General features: G+C 40.4%; 1 protein-coding gene across 1 annotated transcript in view; it reads left to right on the forward strand.

The window, feature by feature from the left end:
• LOC145393708 (uncharacterized) overlaps nt 1-13,089 on the forward strand; it is a 163,444-nt gene extending 150,355 nt beyond the window's left edge. Inside the window, exons 2-4 of the mRNA XM_080267755.1 lie at nt 10,614-10,819; nt 12,670-12,805; nt 13,081-13,089. Coding sequence (XP_080123881.1) covers nt 10,614-10,819; nt 12,670-12,805; nt 13,081-13,089 — 351 coding nt within the window. The remainder of the gene's footprint in view (nt 1-10,613; nt 10,820-12,669; nt 12,806-13,080) is intronic.
• Nucleotides 13,090-15,000: the final 1,911 nt, after the last annotated feature.

Genomic DNA, 15,000 nt, shown 5'->3' on the forward strand with positions numbered 1-15,000 from the left:
CTTTCACTCAGTTGAAGGCGCAGGTCACACTGGGATATGTAGTAAATAAAAATAATTTACCGTATCTCTGTTATACAAAAAAAAATATATACAAATATCGTTCCGATAAAGTCAACAAAAAGCTCCAAAATCAAGGTCCTGTCCTATCGAGATTCCTAGACAAAAATTCTTCTAGGACTGAGACGGAAGACAGGGTGAAGAAAAAAAAAGACAAGATGAATGACTAAGAATATCTTAACGATTGTCTTGGAGCGTTGGATCAGGCATAAAATAACTATGAAAAAATAAATCCTTTACTGATAAGCCGTTGTTGTGCGTTAATTCAGGCAGTTCTTTCAGGGTAACCAAAGAGGAAAGGAGTCAGTGCGGTACAGTATTAGATCCGATATGGGTGTATGGTCACGCAACTCAAACGTCATACGTACATCCAACAACAAAATTCCTGCCGCCGCTCCTAGTTTTCTCTCATTTTAACTTTGAAAATTAGTCTGGTGAATCCGAAGCCAACGACAATGACGACAAAATAATCGGTGTCCATTGCTACAGATTCACTATACTGATTGTTAAAGGCTATGCAGAAAAAAACAATAAGAGGAAGGAGTTTTGTTGCCGACTGTACACAATGAAGTTTAATTCTGACGTAATAAATTTTCTGGTCTGGTCGCTCATTGATACTGTGTCAGGTAATGCCACATGAGTGAACCTCCTCGATGTCAAAAAATTGAAACTAATCTTCCCCGTGAATGAAAAAAAAAAAATGCAATTTTTTGTTCATCGGCAAAATGGTAGGCAAGAGAAAGTACTATGGAGGACTGTATATTGAACAACTTTTTTTCAGAGTGTCCTTATGGTATTTAAGAATGTGTTTTAAAGTAGGGTAGGGTTCTGAGTGTTACGATAGTGTTTTAGAGGATATCCTGTGACGCTAGAGGGAAGTGTGTTTCTTGGTAATATAAAGATATTCAAGAATAATGTTAGAATGTGTTATGTAAGGTTAATTTATACTCATGTGTTAGTGATTTACAGTAGCGTGATGGAGTGTGTATGGATGTGTTACAAGTGACGGTGTAAGTTTACTGTGTTTGTTTAGCTCTCGATTGTGTTAGTGCATGAGAGTGCGTTGGCATAGCCTACATTTAGAAGGAAGTGACTTAGGTCGTGTTTGTGAATCAGTGGTGCTTAAGTGAGTTCATGAGACTAATTTTAAACTGTTTCAGAGCCAGTGTTACATTAATTTTAAACTGTTAATGTCCGAGTGTTAGCGTAATTTGAGAGACACTGTAAAGTTAAAATGTGTCAGCGTGATTTTGTAGTGTGTTATTATAAGCTTAGAGTGTGTTAGTGAAATTGTAGAGTGTGTTAGAGTAATTGCAGGGTGCGTGAGTGCGGGGTGCCAGAGTGCGTTCCTTGGAGCTCCGGGAAAGAGGAGAAAGCGAGCAGGTAGGAGGTGGGAAGGGGATGGAGGGGAGGTGCTCGAGGGAGAATGGAAGATATGGAGAAAGGGGGAGAGATAAGGTGGGGGGCATTGCACGAGCGAGAGAGAGAGAGAGAGAGTGTGTGTGTGTGTGTGTGTGTGTGTGTGTGTGTGTGTGTGTGTGTGTGTGTGTGTGTGTGTGTGTGTGTGTGTGTGTGTGTGTGTGTGTGTGTGTGTGTGCGTGCGTGCGTGCGTGCGTGCGTGCGTGCGTGCGTGTGTGTGTGTGTGTGTGTGTGTGTGTGTGGAGAGAGAGAGAGAGAGAGAGAGAGAGAGAGAGAGAGCACCCCAACATAACCTAGACATATATAATTCAACCATACCCATTTAATAAAAAATAAATAAAAGTGAAACCAAGAAACCCTCACTGTAATAATAACCTCATTACATAAACCAACACGACAACTCAAACCAATTACACATATAGATCATTATGCGAGACATACGCGGTGCCGTCCTCTATCGACTGGGAGCAGCGGCGGCATCTCCAGATCTCCTCGGTGCTGCCATCTATTGAGCGGGAGCGGCGGCATCACGAACAAAGAGCTTGGGAGGAGATACAGTTGCCGTTCTTGGTATCAGTTCCCGCTCTTGGTGTATAGAGAAGAGAAAGCGAGGGGAAGGGAGGTGGAATTGTAGTGCTATTATAATGCGTTATTGTTATTGCCCTGCTGTTTTGTGGCTTGTTCCTGTTGTCGTTGGTGTTGTGGTTGCTTTGGATGGTAGCATGGTCCTTTGTTGATGGCTGTTTTTGGTGTGTGGTTGCTGTTATTGATGTGGCTGATGTTATTGGTGTGGTTGCTCTGAATGGTTGGTGCTGCTGTGGTGGTGGTGGTGGTGGTGGTGGTCACTGTTACTGTACTGTTGCTGATGGGTGTTGTTGGTGTTGTGCTTGCTTGGAATAGTTCTTCCTGCTGTGGTAGTGGTAGTCGTGTTGCAGTAGTCATTGTTACTGAAGTTAGAATTTTATTGGTGCTGTGGGTTTTTGCTGCTTATGGCTGTAGTTGATTTTCCGAATGCTTGTTTTCATTCAAAATTCTAACGAAAAACAAAAGAAGAATCCAAGGCCGAGCCAGAAAAACTATTAACTTCTTCTAAATGACGCTGAACAAAAAGGATGCCCAAAATGGATCCACAGACAATGGGAAAGCCAGACTGATGAGGACAGTTCAATAGATGGCAACTTGCTTACACGAAGGACTGAAAGAACTGGTTAACTCTTGCATTTGGGAGTTGGGCAGAGAAGAGGCGAGATTATGTAGCTATCTAGGTGCTGCGTGACAACCGTAATGGGGGAGGGATGAAAGCGAAAAGTTTATAACAATGGTCGAAATGAGAGAGAGAGAGAGAGAGAGAGAGAGAGAGAGAGAGAGAGAGAGAGAGAGAGAGAGAGAGAGAGTTTGCAAGGGACCTGAGGAGACGAAAATCCTGACTCCATCCTGTCTAGAAGTGTTGTAAGCGGAGAGGAGCCCCTAAACACACACACAAACACACAGACACATACATACATACACACACACACACACACACACACACACACACACACACACACACACTTTGGTAAGTATGGGGCCACTGTAAGAGGATGCGTACGGGCAATAACTGAGGAAAATGATTGATTGTTACCATTGGTGTGGTGGAGTTACTGTGGTAATACTGTGTTTGTGTAGTGGAGGTACCGTAGTTGTGTAGTAGTGTGGTTGAGGTATATGGTGGTGGTGGTGTGGTAGAGGTACTGATGTGGTGTGGTGGAGTCACTGTGGAGGTACTGCGGTGGTGGTGGTGGTGTGGTGTAGGTACTGTGGTGGAGAGGAAGTGTGATGGTTTTGGTTGGGTTGACGGACTAGCTTCTTCAAGGCTCACTGCTCTCTCTCTCTCTCTCTCTCTCTCTCTCTCTCTCTCTCTCTCTCTCTCTCTCTCTCTCACACACACACACACACCCACACACACACACTCACTATTTGAATTTGAATACCTAATAATAACTAAGCTATTCATTTTTTACCCATTCTGGTTAAATCCAATTGATTCTATTCAGCCAAGGGAAAGTGAGAACTGATTTTTCCCTGACAAAATCTCACTATCTTTCCCACAATCAAAAAATTATCGATGTATATATTTCAATTTCTGGATCAAATGAACTGTGAAATTTTATTATTTTTAGTACAGTCACACACTCGCTAAGCCACTCCAAATATTGACATAATTCAGGAACGTCGTGATTGTCGAGTTAAGTTTCCGTGCTCATTTTGACTGATACAGGTTTATTCAATATTAGTCGAGTTTTATTACTGTTATTACCACCACCACTATCACCACCACGTCCACCTCCACCACCATCACCATCACCGCCGCCGCCACCACCACCACCACCAATAATAATAATAATAATAATAATAATAATAATAATAATAATAATTTCGTTGATTAAAAATGCTAAAGCGATGGAGAGGTACGCCAAGAACAGAATATATATATATATATATATATATATATATATATATATATATATATATATATATATATATATATATATATATATATATTTTCGCATTTACCCGTAAGCATAGTTGCGACTTTTTATTATAGAAAAGATTAGGGAAAGATCTTTGGAAGCTTCCTTACGCGACAACAGTAAGGACCCAAGAACGTAGTGGAAGGACAAAAGGTACAATACGAGTATGTGAAGAAGGGTGGACCGTCGTGTTAGCAGGGGCCATTACCGAGACAAAAATGCATGGGACTTTTTTTTTTCCCCCCGAACACTCCTCACAAAAATTTGGCGTCAGGCAACAGATCAATAAATACAATTACATTACCTACCTACCTACATACATACAGTACATATATACGAGTACATACATACATACATACATACATACAGACAGACAGGCAAGTACATACATACATACATACATACGAGTAAATACATATATACATACATACAGTATACCAAGACAGAGACATACAGATACAGATATACAAATGAAATAATGAAAATGATACATATTGCCGAACTAATGAGTGAAAGACAGTGTGGAAAAATAAATGTTGGAAGATGACTAGAGATAGAACGAAGGACTGTAGGTGAACCACAATAAGGTTGAAGAACGGGATGGGATGGAATAAGGAAGTACTGAAAAGAATGGTGAAGTTGAAGCTCCAGAAAATTTAAATATATTCCTTTAAAATCTTTTACACGAACAGAATTGAAAAACGCTGAAAATTTAAAAAGCTTGCGAGACTCTGAAAGATTTTAACAAAAACTTTCACCGTATCTGATACCCGTCGAAACCTTCAGTTGTTCAAAACTTCAACATTTTTCCGAGAACTCCTGGACGTTTGAAATACTTGCAAAAACCTCAGAGAGTTCTAGCAGTTCCGGCAAACGTTTCTGACACCCGTAGAAAGTTTGAGGAGTTCAGATACTTTACCAAAACAACCTTGAACTCCTCTACCCAGACATTAGAAAACCCGGGAACTCTAAACATAGCCGCAACCACCACCTCACACACACACACACACACACACACACACACACACACACACACACACACACACACACACACACACACACACACGCACGCACGCACGCACGCACGCACAAGCGCGCGCGCATCTATATACCGTATATACAGTATATATATATATATATATATATATATGTAATCTCATTTCATCAGCCGTTTGAGTGTCCACTGCAGGACCGGCCTATCCCGACCGAAGTCGGGACGATACAGCCATATATATATATATATATATATATATATATATATATATATAGATATATATATATATATATATATATATATATATAAATATATTTAACCCATTGGAGCCCGGTGTCCGGAATATTGGACAGAGCTGGGATTTTTCAAGTCTTTATAAAGTAAGGAACCCCCGGGTAGGGACCTATGAGCTTCGCGACTATGAGCCGATAGGCGGAGGGCGGTACGCTTAGTACCCACCCAGTGCCATGCCTCGCCCAGCACCCCTGGGATCCAATGGGTTAAATATATATATATATATATATATATATATATATATATATATATATATATATATATATATATATATATATATATATATATATGGACAGACATAAAATGGGAGACAAACTCTGCGAATGTGAAGCAGGAGAAACCGTCCTACTGGTCTTATGAGGTCATGCTAAATCACGCCTGTTCTCACCTCCCGCGGGCCATCCCCACTCACTCTAATCACCCTTACCTTCATGCCTTTTTCACTCCTCACGGTCGTAGTGCTTACTGATTACCTGTTTGGTTATTTTGTCATTATGTTAAGGACAGTTTAAATTTTTATCGTTTTATGAAAGTATGTATTTGTCCTCAGCTGCCCTTCAGTAACCGTAATACATGGCCGCTACAATACATATATACTGTATACAGTAATTTATTTTATTGCCCTTTCAGTATACATAATCTAAATAATACGGTCAAACTGAGTATGTGTGTGTCCGTCTATGCGTTTCACGATAACGGTTATAGATATCGACCTAATTAATGTTTAATTAGGTCCGGGGTAAATCCAGGGAGTGTCAGAAAAATACTATACAAAAATTTTGGCAATCGCGAGCGACGCGATGGCTCGAAATTGTCGGAAATCGCGCCACACGAAAATGAAATATTTTTTTCGACTTTTTGGCCAGAATTGGTCAGTGTGGGCTCAATAATGGTATGGAAACAAGGAGAGATCAGGTTGTGAAGGGGTTAATGCTGACGGTTTCTAACGCCAACATTACAAATTCTCTTTCCAATGCTTAATAAAATCGTCTGGAGGTATCGAAAAAAAAAAAATGTCATAGTCGTCAGGGGCTTAAGGATTAGAGTCAACGCACTCTAACAGACCAGCAGCAGCCATATCACTGTTTTACGCACCTGCACATTTTCTCATTTTTTACTCATTTAAGTACTGGGTCCTTATTTTTATTCGTTTATGGTGCTTATAATGGAGATAATGATGACACTAATGGTGCAGTGATTTTTAATATTTCTAGCAAATAAAATCGCCTATGGCTTGCGGAAATAAATTGCACTGTTGTTAATTGTAGGTCAGCACGTTTAATAGTGTTTGTAAACCTCCATTAACAAAAATAATACAGTAATAATAATAATAATAACTTTGTTTTCGTCACCGCCATTCGATTTTATCCATGTGATATTTCTGTGTGTGTGTGTGTGTGTGTGTGTGTGTGTGTGTGTGTGTTTCTATGCTGGGGTGATCTAACCTAGAAACAACGGTCATACATTAGCCACATAATACATGATACCGCGGCCAAAGGGTTAACCTCTTTTAACTCTTCCCCTTTTTATGTTATCTTATTCAGGGTATCACACGACGATTTTATTCAGCTGAGGGAAATTCAGTAGAAAAGGGCCCCAAAATGCCTCTAGTAACTCTTGGAATGCTCGAACTTTCCTCACCCAAATAAGAAGAAGAAGAAGAAAAATAATAATAATAATGATAATAAACAACAATAATAACAATAATAGTAATAATAATAATAATAATGATAATATGGATTCAGCCTGGATACATTACCCTTGTGAGTCCATAGTAGTGAAGAAGGTTAACATGGCGACATCCAGCTTCTTGTTATCTCTAAGACATAATCTCGAGAGGCATTCTAGAGTGGAGTTGCCGATGATACATCCTTCATTATCTCCTTCACTACCAGGGTGTTTTGTGCATCTGAGTAAAGGTCGTCTGATAACAAGGAGAATACATTTTTTTTTTTTATTAACGTCCTGGGGGTGAAAGGGTGAAAAATGACAAGGAGGTAAACATATCTCACGAGACAATTGAATTTCCGACGCACCGCAAAATTCTGCTTATGGATTCCAGTGTTTCTTGCTCGTATTTTTATTTTTATGTTCATTGTCTTTTGTGATTTTTTATTTTTTATTCTCTTTTTTTCATAAGCTACATTTCCTCACGAACGTTCAGAAAGAAACCCTTAATCACTGGAAGCTTTTCTTCGACATCAATTAATATTTTCGGAAATCGCGTTTCTTTCCCAAATTCGTAAAAGATTGCCAAATGCATTGATAACAGATTTTTTTTTACGTTCTCCCGGCGTTTCATAATTTTACGTGACAGCCACTTCATTTATCAAAAGAAAAACACGGTTGAGCAACTCTTACTCCGGGCTCCCGCAAAACAAAAGAACATCGAGAGGCAGCCGAGCAGAGCGGAGCGGCGTGACGAATTATATCGCTAATAATCCTGGTAAAAATGCCTCCTGGGGGCGAAAATGCCTCTGCTATTCGACTCGGAAGGGGAAGAGGTATGGCGGGGCGGGGCGAGTGCGGTCGGGAAGGTGAGCAGTAATGAGCAACCTGCCCTGGTGACGCTCTAACGGAATTGGCGGGAAAACTTGGGAGCGGCGGCGGTCATTACATCAAATGAGTGTCTGAAAGTGTTTCCGGTTACAACCTAAAATTAATTAAAGGAAATAGTTGCCATGTTAGTATGTCATGGAGGATATATGAAACTCTTCTGCAGTTCACTGTTATTGCTAAAAGTATAGAAAATATGCTTGGGAAACAGATACCCGGTGGATAGATAGATAATGACTGACTGATGGACAGATTGATAGATAAAAATACATAATACATGTATACATAATCCATTCACTCAAACACAATATTACTAACGGTACACTCTCGTAACTCAGCTCTTTTGGAAGAATAGCAATACATGAAGATTTTGTACTCTCTTCCTTTTCCTTCACGCAAAAACTATTCATAAATACGACACAGAACTGGTCACAAATTTGCGAATCTCAGCCCAGGGCCGATATACTAAAATAATAATAATAATAATAATAATAATAATAATAATAATAATAATTCGCTCTCGCAACTATCTGTTTTCCTGGAATGGAAAAAGGAGAGTGCAGAGCCTTCCAATATCTCTACAGAGACAAAGCCTGGTTACGAGAGGAAAAAATAGTTAACGTCGAAACTTTTTTTGTTTGGGAGGGGAGGGGGGAAGGACGAGGAAAAATGAGTGCAGAAACTTTTTGTCTCTAATTCTTCCTGCGAACCTAAATGTAACTGAAGCCTGGGAATTGATGATACGTTTGTTTGTGAACCTAAACTGTACTTCCATCTCCGGGTGCCGCGGTACCGGTATATAATTGTGATGACTGGGCAAAATACGAGCAGCAGGTAACGGGTTAATTTACACATTCAGAGGTCTTCTGTAGTTGAGACATTTGCCTTCCATAACCCTGTGATGCTTAAAGGTTTCATATAATCGTCTGGTGGTAGAAAGTATACAAGATTTGACACTTCGTTGGTTCCCCCCTCACTACAAGTTTTCGTACTTGCTACTGTTAGATTACATTCAGCTTTGGAGGCATTTTTCGTAATGAGGAGCTTAAAATAGTTTCCCTTTACTCCTTCATCCTTCACTTAGACACCTCCCCCCGAAGCTGAAAAAATAATCGCCTGGTTGGTGAATAATAAAGTGTGAAAGAAGTTATCGTCGTGAATGGGTTAATTATGGTATGTACACAATAGGGACAAAGGTTCTAGTGCACGCTTGGATATACGGTATACATATTCATCATCATTATTTTCATCATCATCATCATCATCATTATATCCTTTCTTCCGCTATCATAAATGGAGCTGATGGGACTCTTTTTATATACCGCAACTAGTGCCTGACGCCATATCCTGAAGGGTGGCCACGAGGCATACATGTCCCTAATCAGTGACGACCCCCTCTTCTCACGACACACCACCAATCTTCCATACTGCCATATCTTACCTCACACATCATCTCGTTCTCGGTTTCCTTCTCGGTGTCCCTCTCCTTCTCCTCCCAACCACCTCATTTTACACAATCTACCCGAACATTTTTCCATTTATCTCTCCAGCTGGTTCTTGGTCTGCCTCCCCTTCTCCTAATCACCTCCCTAACACACTCGCACCTAAACTCTCCACTTAGTTCCCCATCTCCCTCTCCTCCCAACCACCTCACCTTCATGCACTCCCTTGGCCAATCTCACTCCACTCAAAAACGAGAGAGAGAGAGAGAGAGAGAGAGAGAGAGAGAGAATCAGTGGTCAGTGTCATACCTCCATGCACTCATCAACGTAGAATAAACAACAATTAACTTCTTAACGTTTTCAATGATTTTTTTTTTTTTCGTTCGCACTATATCCAAAAGATATTCAGCTTAGGATAGTCTGTTTGTTAGAACTATACAGGGGTCAACTATGGCCTTCTTTAATATCTTCACCACAGACAGGTCCTTCCTTAATTAAGAAAATTCCTCGAGTGGTACGATTGCTATACCAAAAATATATAAATATATAAATTAAATAAATAAATAAATAAGTGAAAGAAAAAGTCATCAAAGACACTAGATTAACGAGCTTATACACGCACGATAATGAACTAAAATGAACAAAAAACTGAATGACTTCCAGCACAGTTATACAATCAATGTTTTCCTCTTCAATTTGCCCTGACAGTTTTTACTTTCTCATTTTGGAGTTGGTAATATATACATATTTCTTAAGTGTTATAGATTTAATAATCAAACCCATTTAACCTTTCACTTTTAGGATTTTCTCAACCCTGTCTCACGCTTTAGCTGTCGCAGACTTCATTTTCTTTTAATTTTTTCTTTTGCAAAATATTCCTTGACTATCTGCTTCACATTTTAGTAGTCTTACTTTAGATCTGTTTTAAATAATAATAATAATAATATTATTATTATTATCATTATTATTATTATTATTATTATTATTATTGTTGTTGTTGTTATTATTATTACTCCATTTTACCTTTCAAGGGCCTCAAATAATTTTAGATGGGAAGATGGATGGGAATGATGATAATGACCTGTTTATTTAATCTGCTGGCATTATTCATACCCTTTCCCCTAACAATTTTCTTGTCTTCTGTTGCTGGCTTTCTTATATGTTTAGCCTGACATACTGTTTTCCACTTCACATTTATTTATTAATCTGTTTAATAATTTCCATTACTTATATATTTTGGTGGGCGTCGCATATCCCATTTTCATCAAACGTTTTCTTCCTTTCGTTCCAAGCGTCCTTGATACCATTTCCTCTAACCGTTTTCTATCTTCTCTTTTCCAGGCGTCACTGATGAAACAAGACAACGCCCTGTTCCAGCAGCTGTTAACACTACACCAGTCCATCTCCGCCCTCAAGACAGCACCTCCACCCCTCTCAGTCTTCAGACCTCCCTCACCATGCTCCCTAGACTCATTTACCGAGGAAGAAGAGGAGGAGGACGAGGATGATGAGGAGGAAGAGGAAGAAAATGAGGTAAGAGTAAGCTGGTTCTTTTGATCTATGGATAGTTGAGGATTTCTTTTTCGACTTAGACTCAAAACTATTTCATATTTTCGGAGCAAGATAAGGAAGATGAAGGTGAGGAAGAGGAGGATGAAGAGGAAGTAGAAAACAAAGCAAATATGACTGAGAGTTTCTTTTTAGACTTGGAACTTTGGAGGATTACGTTTAGGTTTAGGAAGACGTGCAAGAGAAAGATGATGAATAGGAGGAAGGGGAAGAGGAGCCAGGAATGAATGAGATTTCTTCTTAAGTAAATGGGAATGTGAAGGGATTGAATTAGATACAGATAACAACTCCTTTCTGGTGGAAGGAGGGGAACAAGATGAATATGTTTTAAATTTAGGTTACAATTCTTTAGCCTCTTTGATGAAGGAGAGGAGGACGACAACGATGATTATGATGATGATGATGACGAAAAGGTAAATATGATTCTAAGAAGATCTATAAGGTTATGGAATGTGGAGGAACTCATTTAAGGTTTGAATTTTTTTGCTTAGGTGAGGAATGCTTTTAACCTTGACGAAGTAAGATGACAGCGAGGAAGAATGTGAAAAGGGGAAGCAAAACGAGGTTGATGCGATTTGGGGGGAGTTCCTACAGGTTATAGAAAATGGATGAATTCTTTTATATTGAGGAAAAGGAAGATGATGAGGAGGAGGCCGGTGAGGTACAGACGGCCACAGGAAATATACACAAGAAGAAATATAACCACATAAAAGGATAACATATTCACGGCAAACATTAATGAAGAGCAACAATTCAGGATGCTCGTTCTTCTAACATTCCTACATGCTCTTGAGAGCAGTGTTACCATCTGAAATCTCCAAAACAAGGACTACAAGAGTATATATATATATTTTTTTCCCTGTGGTTGACTGTACAAATGATCTGTGAGTTCCTGTAGGTTAAGAACTGTGACGGAAGTCACTTAGAGTCAGGGATGTGAATGATTTTTGAGGAGATTGAGGAATTGTGAGAATTTGTTTGAAGTTTAGGTGAACAAGAATTTATCCAGTTCTAAGGAAGAGGAAAATGTAACACCTGCAGTTAACAACAGTAACAGTTTCAATATAACAAGAAAATGAAGCTGTTTTATATATATATATATATATATATATATATATATATATATATATAAAGAAGCACAGAGAATGTGGCAAAATAAGCAAAGTATACATCATTTATCTGTCATCCCATTATTTACTCCTACATCAGGATCTTTGGGGACCGAGGTTAAGCTTAGTCATGAAGTGTATGGTTAGTGAGTAGTCGCTCTTCTCAGAGCAGTACTACTTAAGCAATAAAGCAATAACCCCAACCATCCTCGGAGGTAAACCCTTATAACCTACCTCAAGTTCGGGCCTTTTAACCTATTTAATCATCGAGCGTCCGTGTGATTATATGATTACCATCCAGCGTAGTAAATGGTGGTTACAAGAACTCATTTAACATCATTCAGCCTGGGCACCTGAAGGTAGCACTAAATTGAATGTGTGTGTGGTACCCGCCTCCACTTACAAGAGAAGAATTATTTTTAGTTGGTATGTGTGTATATGTATGTACGTATACATGTATGGATGTATGTATGTAAAGAGAGAGAGAGAGAGAGAGAGAGAGTATATATAAATGAATTCAAAGGATGTCTCCATTATGAACGCGAATTTCGTTTACGGTTTTGTTATTAAATTTTGGCAGGCCGAATAATAGGTCTCAATAATAATAATAATAATAATAATAATAATCTTCCCCCACAGGTGAAGGTGAATGGAGTAAACCTAAACAACTCTATGGAGGAGAAGACGAGGAGGAGGAAGAGTGGAGAAGGAGAGTGGAGGGAAGAAGAGAAGGATAAAGAGGAGGAAGAGGAGGTGGATGAAGGGCTAGACACCGATCACCACTCCGCCAGTCCCACCTCCACACTGTCATCCACATCCTCTTATAACTCTTTCTCACGATCCAGTTCTGCCAAGGTGGGTCTCTCTCTCTCTCTCTCTCTCTCTCTCATATATATATATATATATATATATATATATATATATATATATATATATATATTGTATTTTTCCCTGCTTTCCCTCCTTCCTTCCCTCCTTTTGTCTCCCCTCCTTTCTTCTTCTCTCTTTCTTCCTTCTACCATTCCCCCCCCCTCTCTCTCTCTTTCTGTCTATCTATCTATCTAACTATCTATCCATCTATTTCTATCGGTCTATGTATCTACAGTATCTCTTATTTTGTGCATTTTTAGCTAGCATGATTGTAAAGGCAAGACTGTAAATACGGCTACGTGTGGCAAGTGTTTGGGACAGGTGTGTGTTGGAGGTGTGAGACAGGTGTGTGACAAGAGTGTGGGGAAGGCGTGTATTCCAGGTGTGTGATAGGTGTGGAGCAGGTGTGTGAGGAAGGTGTGTACAGTACTGCAGGTGTGTGACAGTTGTGTGAGAAAGGTTTGTGGGTCAGGTGTGTGGGATTGCCATATTCTTGCATGCTTGGAAGGCTCCCTAAAGCACCTCTTCCTTGCCAGTTTTTATCTGCATAAGGTAAAGTACATATCTTGCCTTATGTTATTTAGGCACACAGTGTTCATATAAAGACATACCAGAGACAGATAATATGCAGGTGAATATGCAAGGTAAAACGTTAAGGAAAGTATGCTAGGAAGCCTCCCTGGACAAGCAGAACACGACGCACAGAGATGAATGCCCTGGTTACGAGTGTGACGGTGATGACTGTGACGTTGGCAAGCATGTGCTGTGACGCAGAGGCAAGTATCAGACAGGGCAGACTGAAGGCGTGGGACATGATCAAGAAAGAAAGATGCTGGAGGAGGCGACTTTTGTTTGCAGGAAGAGAAGAACTGCACAGTCTTCCAGATGTAAAGTCATATGAAAGCTGGCAATATCTACAATAAATAACGTCTTAATTTACCTGTTTCTAATAAATCTGCATTTCAAACATAAACACTGGAGAGGCCTTGCTGAATAACAATGTTCTTAAACTAAAATTTAACCATCTCACTTACTTTCAACATTCTCCTCTACGCTTAGGACTCCACAGCATTACGAACATCCACGATAATGATAGGCAATATTGACAGACAGAAACCGTGCACTAATTCGAGATAAAAACAAAGCTTGCCCAATGTGATAAGCCTTTTAGAGTGTGATTTGGTGAATGTGACGTTGCTATGACTGACGTTATGATTGAGGGGGTGAATGTGACCTCGCTAAGTGTGACGAAATATGAGTGAAGGGGTGAATGTGACGCTGCTAGATGTGTGACGTTGAGTAGGGAGTGAATGTGACTTTGTTAGGCGTGTGATGTTATAAGTCGGGAGTGAATGTGACTGCTAGGAGTGTGATGCAGTGAGTGAAGGGGTCAGTGCGACGTAGGTGTGTGACGCTTGTATGGTTTTTATTTTAACGTAGCTGTGACCTCATATGAGTAAGGAGATGAACGTGACGCAGGTGAGTGTGTATGGCCTGTGAGGTTGTGACGTAGTTAATCGCTACGTAGATGAGAATGCTAAGTAGTTAAGAGCGCATTATTATTAGCCTGTTATTATTATGCTGGGTTTATATAGTGTATTTACCTGCTCGCCCATCCCATCCACTCTCTAACCTCCCCTGCTCCTCCTGTGCATGTAGTCCAGCTTACTCCCTTCCAGGCCTCCCCAAAGGACTCCAGCTCACACCAGCCCTTCCAGCGAGACCCCGGAAGCCCCCAGCAGCCCCTACCAGCCCTCACCAGCCCAAACCAACAGCCCTATCCAGCCCTCATAAGGTCTAGAAAATCCTACGCACCCACGGCTAGAAATAGGCGTCGTTCATCTTCGGCGCACTTGCTGATTCGCCCCGAGTTAAGCTGCCCGGACCGAATGACGAACCTGGAGACCGAATCGTGCTCCCCAGACCGAAATGGCCACCTGGAGGACCACTCGTCCAGTCCAGGGCGAAATGGTTGCAAAAAAGCTGAGTCATCCACCCAGAGCCGAGATGGTTTAAGAAACGAAAGTGGCTGGGGTGAGGGCGGGGTGAATGGGTGGGGTGAGGGTGTGAGTAACAGCGGTGGGTGGGGAGAAACCACGCCCATAAAACGCCCACGCTCCAGATCAGCCGTCCTCCCGCCCACCTCCATCACCACCCACCACCACAACTACCACCATTCT

This window comes from Coenobita brevimanus, chromosome 25 (genome assembly GCF_032717465.1).
Source record: "Coenobita brevimanus isolate Jiangsu-jjx chromosome 25, ASM3271746v2, whole genome shotgun sequence".
Taxonomy (NCBI): Eukaryota; Metazoa; Arthropoda; class Malacostraca; order Decapoda; family Coenobitidae; genus Coenobita; species Coenobita brevimanus.